The sequence below is a fragment of the Ambystoma mexicanum genome, chromosome 3p (assembly GCF_040938575.1).
Source record: "Ambystoma mexicanum isolate Mex_15411 chromosome 3p, UKY_AmexF1_1, whole genome shotgun sequence".
Taxonomy (NCBI): domain Eukaryota; kingdom Metazoa; phylum Chordata; class Amphibia; order Caudata; family Ambystomatidae; genus Ambystoma; species Ambystoma mexicanum.
The window spans coordinates 1,206,445,880-1,206,459,795 of record NC_090925.1 but is presented as its reverse complement, the minus strand read 5'-3'; the positions used below and the strand labels follow the sequence as shown (position 1 = coordinate 1,206,459,795).

Sequence of the window (13,916 nt, the reverse complement as noted above, 5' to 3'; positions counted from 1 at the left end):
CAATGTGTCAACTTGAAGCTAGTTCCCACGCCTCTGTATGAAAGGCAGTGAAATGCATGTCTGAGTCCACTATTTACTGCAGGCAAACCCTGGGGAGACAGGAAGTCTGCTCCCAGCACATACCTCAAGAGAAACCTGCGTTTTTAATCAAGAGTCAAAGAGGGCTCAGTTAACCAGAGAGACACTTTGATCTACAATAGACAGGGAGATGGGGCGAAACTTAGGTATATGTTGTCACCCCCTTATCTGTCCTGTTGCATAGCACTCTGGTCCTGGCCTCATGCATAACAGAAATTTGTTGGTGGGGACCCAGGATTGGTTCATTAAAGTGGGCTTAGCCTGCACCAATCACTGGGGCCCATTTGGCTTTAAAAGAGGGCTGAACCCCTCACTTAGCAGATCATCCGATGACTTTGAAAGAAGTAAGAAGAAGGACTCATTTGGACCCGGGCTGAAGGTACAGACTACCTTACATTTTCCACCAGTGAAGGAAGGCCAGGAGTTCCAAGAGGGAAGCAAGATCCCTCCCCTAAACATCTTCCAGGGAACAGAGGGAGATACCGGACTCGGAGGACCCGTCCAGCAGCTCCAGCAATGGTACCCAGCCAGCACACAGTTTGCCCTGCTAGGTTCTGCCAGCAAGCTTCCTAAGTGGGAAGTGCCAGAGAGTATCTCAACTAAGGACAAGTATGTTGCTTGAATCACTCTCCTGAGCTTTAGGTCATCTGCCTTGAAAGGATGAAACGAGACCTGCGAAGAAGCTAGGAGGAGTGCCACGTAAGCATCAACCAGCATCCATCTTTTAAGGACATTTTTCGAGACAGTTGTGTCCTCGAACTGCATCCGGCTGCACCACTGACTGTTGTTAGGCCGCAGTCATAAGAGCCATCCGAGCTGCCTCGATCAGCATTCCAGATCCACTAACCAGCACAGAGACGACGATTCTTGGCCCTGAGCCGCCATGTGGACAGCCTGCAGATGTACGTGCAGCCTCGCTTGCCGAACTGCCTGCCGTCTGGTACCCGCAGCTGTCTCCCATCACTAACTCTGTCTCTAAGGCCGCAAAGTGACCTGGAACTGCCTCGATGCTGTTGAGTAACAAGAACTTCTTCAGCACCAGGTACATTGTGTTTCTGCACCTCTCGTCCTTCTCCGAAGGCCCCTAGAGACAGTTACGACCCTTTGCCCCCTTGGTACTGAAACCAATAACCATGAACTGTAAGACTGATTACTTTACCAACTATCCTCCTGTCAGTATACAGAGTGCATCCCTTTCCTTCGTGAAACGGTTTGTCCTCTGTGTTACTTTACAGGGTGGGTCGTATTTGTAATGTGCTAGAACTGTCTGTTGTAGTAATAATAAAGTAGATATTTGTATACAACCTTGACTGGACAGTCCCTTTTATCATTGGGTAATAATTGTATTTTTGCTGTGTTGCAACTAACCAACGATCCATGACCTTGCAGAGATAAGCCTGCCATTCCGTCCACGTTACCAAAAATTGGACAAGGAGGTCTTATAATTCACTTGCATTCCAATCTGTTCATATCCATTCTGGTGTAATAAAGGTGTGGGTTTGATTGATTTAGTATCATGGTATGCAAATGTATGTCATGAATGCAGGGTATCCTGAAAGTCCAACATGTTTGCAGGGAATTTGACATCCCTGGTTAGGACATTTATCAGTGTAATGAAGGAGACAGGAATACATGATCAGGGCAAGGCAGAAATGCAGTGAAAACAAGTTATTTATATTTTGGTAATATAGTACATGGTGGACAAAACAATAAAGGGGACTGAAAAACTAAAACCAAGAAAATTTAATGAGTCTTCTTGATCCTTATGGTGCCTCCATGTGAACCTACAGCTTGGCATAAGTTTGGGCTTAAAGGGTTCTCACACTGTTTACCCCTTTCTTCTTATGCTTTCTAGCTGTGATCTAAAATTCTGTCTCACAGGACTTCCCTACACCATTCTTCTCTGTTCTTCTTGCCTTCTCTCCCTCCTCTTTTGTTCTCAATCTCGGCTTTAAGCGGAACCTGAATTTTATCCCGCCAGTTTTCTTTCGGTCTTTCTCACTTGAATTGCCAGTCTCTGGTGTAAGGGATTCCTGCACCCTTCTTCTCTGTTCTTCTTGCCTTCTCCTCCTTTGTTCTCAGTCTTGACTTTAAGTGGATCCTGCATTTTATCCCGCCAGTCTTCTCTGGTTCTTTCTCACTTGAATTGTCAGTCTCTGGTTTAAGGGATTCCTGCAACCTTCTTCTCTGTTTTTCTTGCCTTCTCCTCCTTTGTTCTTAGTCTTGTCTTTAAGTGGATCCTGCATTTTATCCCGCCAGACTTCTCTGGGTCTTTCTCACTTTGATTCTCAGTCTCTGGTTTAAGGGGTTCTTGGACCTTCTTCTATGTTCTTCTTGCTTTCTCCTCCTTTATTCATAGTCTTAAATCTAAGCAGATCCTGTATTTTGACCGCTAGTCTTCTCTGGGTCTTTCACACTTAAATTCTCAGTCTCTGGTTTAAGGGACTCCTGCACCTTTCAGTTATTTGTCAGAATGGGACGGTGGGGTGGTAATAGTGAGTAGTGAATGGGAATAGGCCTTTTGAATGCCACCTTGATTTAGAATATATGTCCTAAGAGCATACTTAGCCCCACTTTTTAAGGGTGTGTACACATGTACAGAGGGTACCTCATGATTACCATAATGCTCATCATTCAACGCAGTGAATTGGAAACTCCCACAGAACAAATTGATCATCTGCGCTGCCAGAATTCTTGTTGCTATCAGCAGCCACTGCCAATAGGATTTGCTGCCGCCTCTCCTCTGACTATCTCTGACCAGGCTCAATCACGCTCTAATCACTCAGAGGATTCTGCAAGGTCACCAGACGTAGTCAGAAGGAATGTGGTGGAGGGCTGTCACTTGTGGAGATCACCACAACTGTTCCTGTAAAACCTACCTAGGCATTGTTTAACATTGAGACCCGTGAAAGACTGCCCTGCAGAAAATAATCCCTCTGTTGCCTCACAGAAAAGAGCATAAAAGTGGTAATCCAAAGTCATAAAATGTACAGGTTCAAGGTCTGGACTAAAATCAAATAAGACTGGGCTCAGAATGATACAAGGGCTTTAATAATCAACTATTTGCACAAACTGGTGTGAAAACAAGGAAATAATATGAGGCAGGGTAACCAAAAAGGAAACACACCAAACACAGGTTACAAAGGAACATACAAAGTACTTTATTTTATACTGAATCCAGTTACAAAAGAACAGAACAAAATTCAGATAGCTATCGACCCTCAGTACAACACAGCGAACTCCGGCGTGGTTCGGTGTGCTCATTGAGTGCAAATATTCATTGAAACAGTCAGGCTTTTATACATTTCTCCAGCCTGTTGTCCAGCCTTTCTTCAGGTTAACCATTCCATAAATAAGTTACTGCTCTAGGGTCCCTTGCCAGGTCAAATCTAGTTGATCTTAGGTTTATACATTAACAAGAAGAAATGGTAATAATGTATGCTCTAGGCCTAACATTACAATGCAGGACTTAATTTATACAATATAGTTAAGCAGGTGTTCTCATTCAATTATAGATCAGTTTCGGTGATACAGGTAATCCATTGCACACAGGTCAGCAGAAGGACAAGGTCTCAGCTCATGACCCTAACAAGTGGCCTGCAGGCAAGTTATACATTAGCTGTACAGAGGTCATGACAATCGAGTTCTGTTCTGAATAACATAGGCTACCATTTTAGCTCACATGGTGACTTTATAGAGCAAGAAAACCTAAAATGGCGGCTTGACCCAAAATGACAGTTTACATGGTTTCTAAGGTCAGGACCTTGCAATGCGAGTTTATTCACATGTAGTTTATAAGCAGCTTGTTAGCAGCTTGGCGCAGGCCAATATACATATATTCATAGCAATAGGAGGCACAATATAATTTCTAGTTTGACACTGGCTCATCAGCTTGGGGCAGGGAAAGCAGAGTCGTACTGTGCCGGTCCGGAATCACCAGTGCTAGTAGCTATACTGGCACCGATGTTTCCAGACCGGCACAGTCGTAATGAAGCCCCCTATCTCTATTCTGGGGTGCCATCTAAGCTGGTGTTTTAAATCTTGTATCTGTTCGTGACTAGCATAACATTCATGAGGTACTTAATGTGAGTGCAGTTTCTAGGGATGCTATCTTTACAACAGAGTAGCGACGCCACTGACTGCAGATTTGTGCATCTTTGCTCCTTTTTAGACTTTTGATCACTTAATAAAGTATGTATTTGTCTTTCTCTAGGTCCTCCTGGAAAACGAGGGAAAGTTGGTCGTCGAGGAGATCCGGGTAAGCAGAGATGTCCCATTTTTGTGACTGTGCAATACTGGTAAAAAAAATGACCTATGAATGTCAAGCATCCTCTTTCTCGTCTCTAATAACGTGTTTCCAAAAGATTACAAAATGGCCGCTGTATGGTACAAACTCTTTAAAATGAATTTTGGTAACTTTCAAATCTGAACCGAGTGCGATGCAGCACATATTCAAGGCAGGATCAAGAAATCGGACATCGTTTTGGGTATCTGCAATATTTCATCTTTTGGATCTGGGCACTGATTTCACAACCTCCATCCAGCTCACGTGGTAGCTCAGCACGAGGCAGCACAAAACAAAATTCACAATAAATTATTGGGTCTGTGGAAAGCAAACCAGAGAACAAAATGGCAGCATCTTCTTAAACTTTGACAGGCACAAGTACACACAGTGCTCATAAACACCCTAGTTTCACAATCCCGAGTTAGCATTATTTCAAGAAAGAAGAGCAAACCGCTGCCCAAGGTGGATCATAGAAGACGCTGCCGTTGAGGACGCGAGAGAGAACTTGACAGCGTGGGTGAGCGGAGGGGTCTAGGGCAGATAGGCGAGGGATCCTCCATGCAATGTAACAATCTATGCTGGGTAAAGTAACTGGTTTTGGTTTATGCTCTAGGGCACTCCATAGCATGCCATAGGAGACCATGCTGGGCTCCATGGGCCATTTTATGCCCTGCTCCCCGCTCCCTGTTATAGGGCATATAACAACATGAATAGTCATAAATGGAAACATTGTAAGGCTTTTGGAACGTGACATTGACTGAAGGAACATTTTCTAGTTGCAACAAGTGAGAGGCATAAGATGATCATTGGAATGTCGGAGAGGTCATATATCAGCCGATGCAAGCCGCCTATCACTCCATTGCTGTATTGCTGCTCCCAATATAGAGTATCTCCTTCCATCAATTGGCCTGTACGGCCATACAGACTCCAATATTAACATCTCGTAGGTAGGTGACCAGCAAGACGTATCCCTTGGTACTCCTGCCCATCACAGGACTTGTAAAGGTATTACCCAAATTGACCTTTTACAATTGACCTTTTGCACAATTGGCCTAATTATAGTGGTCCTAATTGACCTTCTGCACAATTGACCTTTATATTATTTTAGTTATTTTATATATGTATTGGGTTGGTTTTGGATTATAAATAATATAAGGGGGTTGGGTGGGGAGTTGCGGGGGGTTTTGAGTTGGGTGGGGGTTGCAGGGGGTTCCCCCCCGCATATATGTCCTAATTGACCTTCTAAATTAGGTCAATTCTCCTGAGGTCAATTCTCCCGAGGTCAATTGTGAAAAGGCCAAAAAGTATACAACCCTTGTAAACACACTGAGCAGATTGTTTCTTTAGAATGCTAGATGTTTTCATTTCACTTTTTCTCAAATACATTTCGTCATCAAAATTCTTTCAAATGAGTCTGATCTACAATAGAAATGCAATGCACAGGATATGCTAAAAAAAATGGAGCGTCTCAAAACTGGCTGTGAATGGTATGTAATAACAGTGATTATGCTTGAGATGGAGTTCAGGGCAGTTTCCCTTCACTTCTCTATTGCACTCAGGGGGCCTCATTACGAGTATGGAGGCATGGCTGCCTCCATACCAGGTTCCAGTACCGGGTTCCTCCAATGGGGAATTACTGGGTCATTCTGACCTTGGAGGACCCGGTAATTCCTCTTTGGAGGATCCCATTCCCATTGAGCCCCCATAGGGCTCAATGGGAATGGGGAGGGAGCTAATAGCGGGCCCATTAATAACGGGCCCTTTATTAGCTCCCTGGTCCCCTCGCGGGACCCTCAAAGGATGTCTGGTGTGACCAGGCGTCCTTACCGGGTCCCTCAAGGGGACCTCGTAATCGGGCATCCCGTAATGAAAGGTGCCGGTCCCGTACCGGCACCCTTCATTATGGGAGTGCCTACGTTGTAATGAGGCCCAGGGAATGTTATGGAGGATCTTGTGAGTGAAGCCAGGGTGCCATCCTGCTCCTCCCAGCATATCAAGAGAACGTGCAGACAGATCTTTACTGGCCAGATTGTCACATGTTCAACCGAATTGTTAACTCAACAATTATTCCCTCGAGGCATGATCTTGTGCTCCAGCTACTGTGACTATGTCTGGTACACATGACCAGTTCACTCTTAGAAATCAGGACCCAATTTTCATGGCCGTTAGAGAGGGATAAATGTCTCTCTGTGAGGATCAGTCAGGAGCAGTGCTCCCTGACTCACTAATTTAAAACTTCCTGGGGCCAAGGCGGAGCATCCACAGTACAGTAGTCCCTCTGGGGATGGTGCATCGAGGGAGGATCACATGGGGAAGGAATCACCCATGGGATTGGGGATGACCATTATCAGAGAACGTGGTTTAATGTGGTTTGACCCTGCTTCAATACACTCAACCCCTTCTCCAATACTAAATCATCCATCAACCGCTTTAGGTAGATCCAATGCGTTTTGTTGTCGAGTCAGTCAACTACACAAACGCAACAAGACAGAAAGACCCGAAACTACGAAGTATCGTACAAATGGTTTTGAAACTGGTTCTCTGAAGAAGAAGATGACTGTGAGTCCAAGGATCACTCTAGAGAACCAGAGTGAGTGGTCTAGCTTCTCAGGGCAAGTGATTGGCCCCTAGGCAGTCCAGCAATCCCACATGGGAGTTTGAAAGAAACTCAGCTGGGACGCTGGAGAGAGAGAGTGATCCTCTGGTGAGGAACAGTGGGAACTGTGCATCGCAACAGCAGACGCAAGCCAAAAGGGGAAGAGGAGAACTCAAACACTGGCGAGCAAATCCTCTGGGCATCCTAGAACCCAGCATAGTGCGCGCAAGAGAGAGCACGCAGCCGGGAAGAGCAGACGTCTGCAGATCCGCTGCAGACTCTGCTGGTTACCCGAATGATACAGAGCTTTGAGAAGGGATGCAGCTGCCCGGGAAACGCCAGAACCTACAAGGAAGATACTAAAAGGTACGCAGGTTACCTGGGCCCTGATAAAGGCCTTCAGAACATCAGCATCATTTTTTGACCATGTGTACAAAAAGCAGCATTGATGGGCATTCCACCAGTAATCAAGCCGAGAACTATTCTCATTCAAACCCTGCATGCAGCGTTAGTGGCGAGGTTGCTGATCAAACAACGCTGTTCATGCGCCGCATGCTGCAGTGCCCGTGGCGCCTGGTGTGGGTCCGAGTCATAAGTGGATGGAGATCAGACCCTGCTGCATCCATGAGCATGTGAGTAAAAGCCAGGGCAGGCTGGCAGTCATATAGCAAACTTAAAGGAATGTGAAATAGTTATGGCAGTAATCGTAAAAGAACATATTATTAATTGTCTCTTTTCGTATTTAACGATTTAGATGAGGCTCACATGAAGGAACCGCAGGGAGAGGGCAGGCGTGGAGATGGGTGTGTTTCTGTCATACTCTAGATATCAAAATAATAATGCACAGCTATACCCCTGAAGCCCAGATAGAATTATGGATTTATATGATAATATAGCCTTTTAGACAGAGTGAGGGGTTATGCTCAGCCACCCACAAGTTTTCACCCCGGCCATCGGTTGTCGGGGGGAGGGGTGGGGAGAAGGGTCATTATAGCAAGGACTATAAGGCTTAGTGGTTTCCAGTTTTGTGGTGATGTAAAACATGTCACATGATGACTAAAATAAACCGCAAACTGTGTTTCTAAACTAAATGTTTTTATTGTGTCGTTCTTAAATATCAAGGCCGCCTTCATAAGTTAACCACTTCCATTGCAAACTTGGTTGAACTGCAACATGTTTCATCTCAGCATGTTTTAGCTGTCACGGAAAGTAAAGGATTTCTGGAACAGAAACTGAAAGCATTTGCTCCTTGGTGCTTTGAATTGGATGTGGCTGTGAAATACAGATGCTCCCAGAGAGGGAGAATCTTTGCCCGGAAACAATGTTTATTTCCATGTCTGCTTCTGAGGTGAGAATGTTCCTAATACAGTCAATACCAATAGTTGTTGACTGCGCTCCGAGGATTCTGCTGGGCTGGGAGGAGGTCAACAAGGATCTCCCTGCGCTAATTTAACGTAGGGTTTGAAAAATACTCCCTGTGCGAGCATGCGGCCGGGCAGGGGTGAGTGGAAGCAGGCAGGTATAGAGGAAAGACCCAGGCAGACGGCTGATGCTCTATTTGTTGACCAGCAATCCTGGAAAGAAAAGTAGAGAAGGGTAGGGTGTGTGGACAGATAATACACTTTAATCCCAGATAGGTACAAGGGCACCTTGGAGCGTAATGACCGACGGATGTCAGAAACAGCCATAAGGGGATAGGAATGAGGGAAAAGAAGTCTCCTAGAGCAAGTGTGTTGTGTAGAAATAAATACCCTGCCATAGAGGGAACTGACCAAACTTCAGTGCCCACCACTTGAAGAGAAGAGCCATGTTTCGGGCTCCGCTTTTGAATGAATGGTTGGCACAGGAAGATGATGAAGATCCCGGGAGGATAGCTCAGCAGCAACGTGCTCGCATTGGAAGGAAGGCGACACAAAGCTACAGAGGTTCGATCCCCGGGTACGCGCTTAGAAACCTCTGGGTATTTAAGCGCGTTATAAATACGCAACTAAGACCAGCAAAAAAAAACAATTACGCAACTAAACAATTCCTGTAACAGCACCTCGATGCCTGCGGGCTGTGTGAGCGCTTTAAAAATGCTAAAATAAAAAAAAGATGGCCAATGAAATTTGGACTTCTCCAAGGCATTGAGTCAAATATTTAACCTCCCCTCATCTGCAATAAATTGTCGATAGTGTGAGCACATTGAAGAAATAGAATTGTTCATCTTGATCAATGCAAAAGACATCATTTTTGTGGATAACACCTGTGCAGCGGGAACACTTTCCCATGATAATGGGTATTGATGGGCTTCCCTCTGATGCTTTAGCATAAATATGGTTAAAGATGCAAACAGCACTTGGTGTAGTATCCATCCTGCAGTATGACCACCTTGAGTGACTTCATTCAATACATTCATCGATTCCTTTGTTCACCCATTTCTATCCTAGTAATCTCTTTACAATGCATGATATATCATTACTAGAGACCACTCCTTTTTTGGTGATCTCCCTTTTTAATTGAGAACCAGGGCTCAAGTCGAGGGTACACGTGGGTGGACTCAGTTCCCCCAACCCCCCCAGCTAAAATGAGAAAAATTGAATGTTCTCTTTGAATTTGTGAATTAAAGCCGACCTCAGGGTTCTAACCGACCTCAGGGTTCTAACCGCATTCGTCAGGTTTGCAAGCTGGACACTTCACCACTGCACTATATAACTTGATGAAAAATAACAAACGACTAAAGGGGAAATGTCCCATTTTGGTACTGCAAGTTATAGAGAAAACATGTGTATTGTTTATTGGAGTTTAAAACATGCACACCTTTCAACGTTTTCAAAAACACTATTATAAGAAAATATTCTCTCTCGGTTATGTGTGTGTGGCGTGTTGATTTTATGAAAGGCAAATGCCATTCGTCCTGTGTAATTTGGGTGGTTATGCAAAACCGATTTAATGGAATGTGCATATTTCACCTTGATATGGTAATTTCTGGCGATGTGAGGTCACATTGCGATGGTTCATGAGTCCCCCCACTTAAATTTTTAGGACTTGACCCCTGGTGAGAACACTGTGAAGAGAGAAAAAACAATCTATTTGCAAACCTGGAACGTCTAGGTAGTTGTCCCTTATAGAGGTGCCAACCCTTTCGAGTGGTGTACCGGCCCTAAAGAGCGGTGAAGGTAGAAAGAGGCACTCTGCCTACCTAATCTACTTATTATACCACCTAGGAACCATTAAAATCGTGTTGCTACTGGTATCTAAATCACCTTTATTAGTAACTGTCCACACACCAGACTTAAAAATGGCGGAGGAAAACAATTATCATATACCTCCCGATTCCGGGTAAAGGCTACTGCAGGAGCTAAATCCACAGGGTCTAATAGATGTGTACCCCACGTATTCTATTCCTTATATAAGCTGGTCGATGGGCTGCAGCCCCCCAGGCGTCTCACTGTGTGCACTTAATCCAGGCTTCAAAAGGGAGTAAGGCGAATCCCTTTGAGAGAATGTCAGTTTCCATTTTTGAAAATGAATGCAGCATCCAGGGCCCCCAATGTATCCGTGCAGAGCATTTCCACCCAGAAAGAGGTGCGCAGACACATTTGTGCCACAACTGTTTCCCGTACCTCCCTTCCCAGTGGCAATAGAATAGAGAGTCGACCTTCCGTGCTTGCATAGGGAAAAGTGTGGATGAAGAGGTGTGTGTGTGGGTGTGGGTGGGTGTGTGTGTGTGGGGGGTGAACAAAGCTCAAACATCTGCAGCTGGAGAATATCTTGATCTTGTTGGATGCCTAAAATAATAAGCACACCTGGGTGTGTGCTAGTTGCTGTAAATAACAACAACATGCACTAAACACTTCCCGCACTTGTCCCGTTTATCTCCTGTCAAACCTAGGCACTGCAAAATGTCAAATTTATGAGCGAAGGATCTAATCAAAAGTTTGTAAAACCCACATATTCATGATTCAATGTAGCCGACACATGTTTCGCCCCACATGGCAGCTTTTCGAAGCTTTTCTGGACCAGTTTGGTCTCTCTAGTATTGACTGGCACTCGTTACATCAGAAATCGTTTTTTCAGCGTAAGGACACGATGGCTTAGTATCTAAATGGGCTACTAGCTTGATTCTGACCCGCGCATAGGCACATCTGCTCGCCGCCGTGGTCCCCCCATTTCACTCAGGGCCAAAATGCCATAAGCTGACATACCTCTTTTTATTAGTTTACATGCAAGAGATTGTAGAGGGTCATCCGTGTTCTGAACACATCAAACTGGGGGGTCTTTTAAATACTGTGAGCAGCCTGGGGCTATTTAGAGCCAACAAATTAGAAACCTATCACACCTGTTGTCCTTAGCACATTTAGATAGCACACCATTGTATTATTTTGCTGCAACTGATGTACAGTGTGCCAATCAATATTATTAGAGAGTGTGTGTTGTGTAAGCACGCCTTTCTAGCCCAGGCTGGTGTGGCGCAGAGCCACAACCCATGGAGTTCCTTCCAAATGTTTCAGGGAGCATGTGTGGACGGTGTATCCATGTGGGTCCTTTCTCTTTCGCCAGCAAGACACATTATACTGGCCTTCATTGCTCCTCGCAGAAAGTGCACGTGTGAGGAGTTCAGCACTCTTGCTGCTTTGTTTCCAGTGACCATGGCTACAGCTTTCTATGGAGGACTGTGGAAGACCGTTCTCATGGGTGAAGAAGATTTCATTAAGGTGATGGATGAGTTGCGTGTCACCTTAAGTGGAGCAAACAGTGTCAATGGATGTGGCTGACCGCTCAAAAATATGAAACCCACCAATGCTACATTCTTTGTCACTCTTGCACCACAAGCCGTACCCACTGGTGGAAGTGGAGGCTCCCTCGTGTCGACCATTGCTGTGGGTGGTTTCAGTGGTTTGGGAGGCTTTGGGACCACTTGTCTAGAGCGGTTTCCTATTTAAGCCTCCTCAGTGCTCGGGGAAAGGAGCAGAACCCTCCCCAGCTATTGGGAGAAAAGCTGAAAAGTATCTATCAACAACAAGAGCGTGGTCAAGCCAGAACAGGGAGAGACCACGCAAAAGGAGTAATATGAGACAAGTCAGTACTCCGGAAAAAGACCAAGAATTGCCTCTTGCCTTGGAGTTCTAGACCCTTCTGGCCTTGAGGTGGTACTAAAAGGGCAGAAGTGAGCACACCTCACTCCACAAGAGAGACTGTGATCCTGTTGAGTCCTCGGAGGATGAATCGTCCACCGCAGAGACTGCTGCAGACTCAGAAAGGGAAGCGTGGAAGAAGCCTCCGAGGTAACATCCGTGCAGTGATCTGCCTGGATCCTGTCCCGTGGAAGAGCAGGAATGGATGGAAGGTCTTCGGCACGATCTTAGAGAAACCATGTTTCATTCCAAGGACCTTATCCAACCAAACACATTTTACTGGGTCCCCTCTGACCAATACGCACATTTCTGGATGTAGAAGGCTATGGACGAACTAGCCTGCACAAACCGTAGAGTGGAAGGCCCCAGGCCAGCAATTACTGATGGAATGGTGACTACCAAGGATTGGACTCTGAGATGTTGACCTTTTTTGAAAGTTCAGGTTGGGGGATCGATCCGACCTGATGGTCCTGCCAGGGCAAGGTGTCTGACGTGTTGGGTCCCTTTATCAAAATGTTTGCAGGAGAAAAGGATCCTAAAATGTCATGAAAGAAACTGAACCCTGTAGCAATCAGTGGTTGGGTCCAAAGGGAATTCAATCAAAAAGACAAAGGGGCAGTGCTGCAGAGCTCTGGTTTATATTATATTAGTGGCTTAATTAACTAAGGAGTGGCTGCTAGGCAGGTGTTTTAGGAGGGGGTGGACGCCTACCCCTCCATATTTGTAGAACATGTTACAACACATTTCCCACATTAAAGTATACCCGCGCTCTTAATACTTATTTACAACTTTAAATTCGGAAATAGATAATTTACAAAGTTAAAGTTTAATACAGTGTTGTAATTCTTGCTGTCTTTTTGTTGTCAAATTCAACGCCTACTTCTCATATTCCCAGTATTTATTGATTACAGGTATAATTATATATGCATAAAATAGTCAAACAGTTTGGCATATACAAAATACACAGCCAGCACACATCTCACACAATCCTGTGCTTTTTTAATGTGGTAAAATAAACAATGGGGAAAATAGGGTAGGAGAGAAGAGAGAAAAGCATAGATTTATGAACAACTTGTATGAATCCTTGATACAACTGTAGGGAAGGCATGGTATCACAGAGACTGACACAATAGGCCTCATTACGACCCTGGCGGTAAGGGGTTTACGCCAGCGTTAGCTGCGCCGACCCCTTACCGCCAATTACGAGGTCCCTTAGCGCCATGGAGGTTTTAACACCCGCTTTTAGCGGGTGTTAACATCCATGGCGCTAAGGGACCATGGAGTTAATTACGCCACCGTAATTTACGGTGGCGTAATTAACGCCTTCCCCACTCCCATTATGCCCTATGGGGCAAAAATGGGAATGGGGAAGGGTAAATGGGGATTGGGGACTTACTGCCCCGCCAAGGTCGGAATGGGGCGGTAAGTCCGCCAACCACCATGGCGTAAACGTAGTTTACGCCATGGTGGTAAAGTGACGGCCCAGGCGGTAACTTACCGCCTGGGTCGTAATGAGGCCCAATGGGTACAATGTGTAAAACCTTTATTTAAATGATTGGGATTGGAGAAGCTCCCATTCTGCCCTATAACTAAGATGGGAGTAGTCTCAACCATCAAATAATAAATAACCCAGTCCTAGTGGAGTCTGTCAAATCAAAACGGCCTATGCTAACAAAAACCTAGTGCCTGCCGTATCTCTTCTACAAAAAGTGTAAAAAGGAGAAATGTATGTAAATGGAAAAATCAGTGTTCAAATGATAATGTAGTTGAACCAGCCCTCCTCCCCATGTTAGGCCTCACAGAGTAAGGCAATCCTTGTAGGCTGGATGACACACTCTGG

At 45.2% G+C, this 13,916-nt stretch overlaps 1 protein-coding gene across 1 annotated transcript in view; it reads left to right on the top strand.

Annotated features, from left to right (window-relative positions):
- Nucleotides 1–13,916, top strand: part of LOC138580045 (collagen alpha-1(XXIII) chain-like) — a 981,844-nt gene that overhangs the window by 942,316 nt on the left and 25,612 nt on the right. The window contains exon 3 of the mRNA XM_069650277.1: nucleotides 4,292–4,336. Coding sequence (XP_069506378.1) covers nucleotides 4,292–4,336 — 45 coding nt within the window. The remainder of the gene's footprint in view (nucleotides 1–4,291; nucleotides 4,337–13,916) is intronic.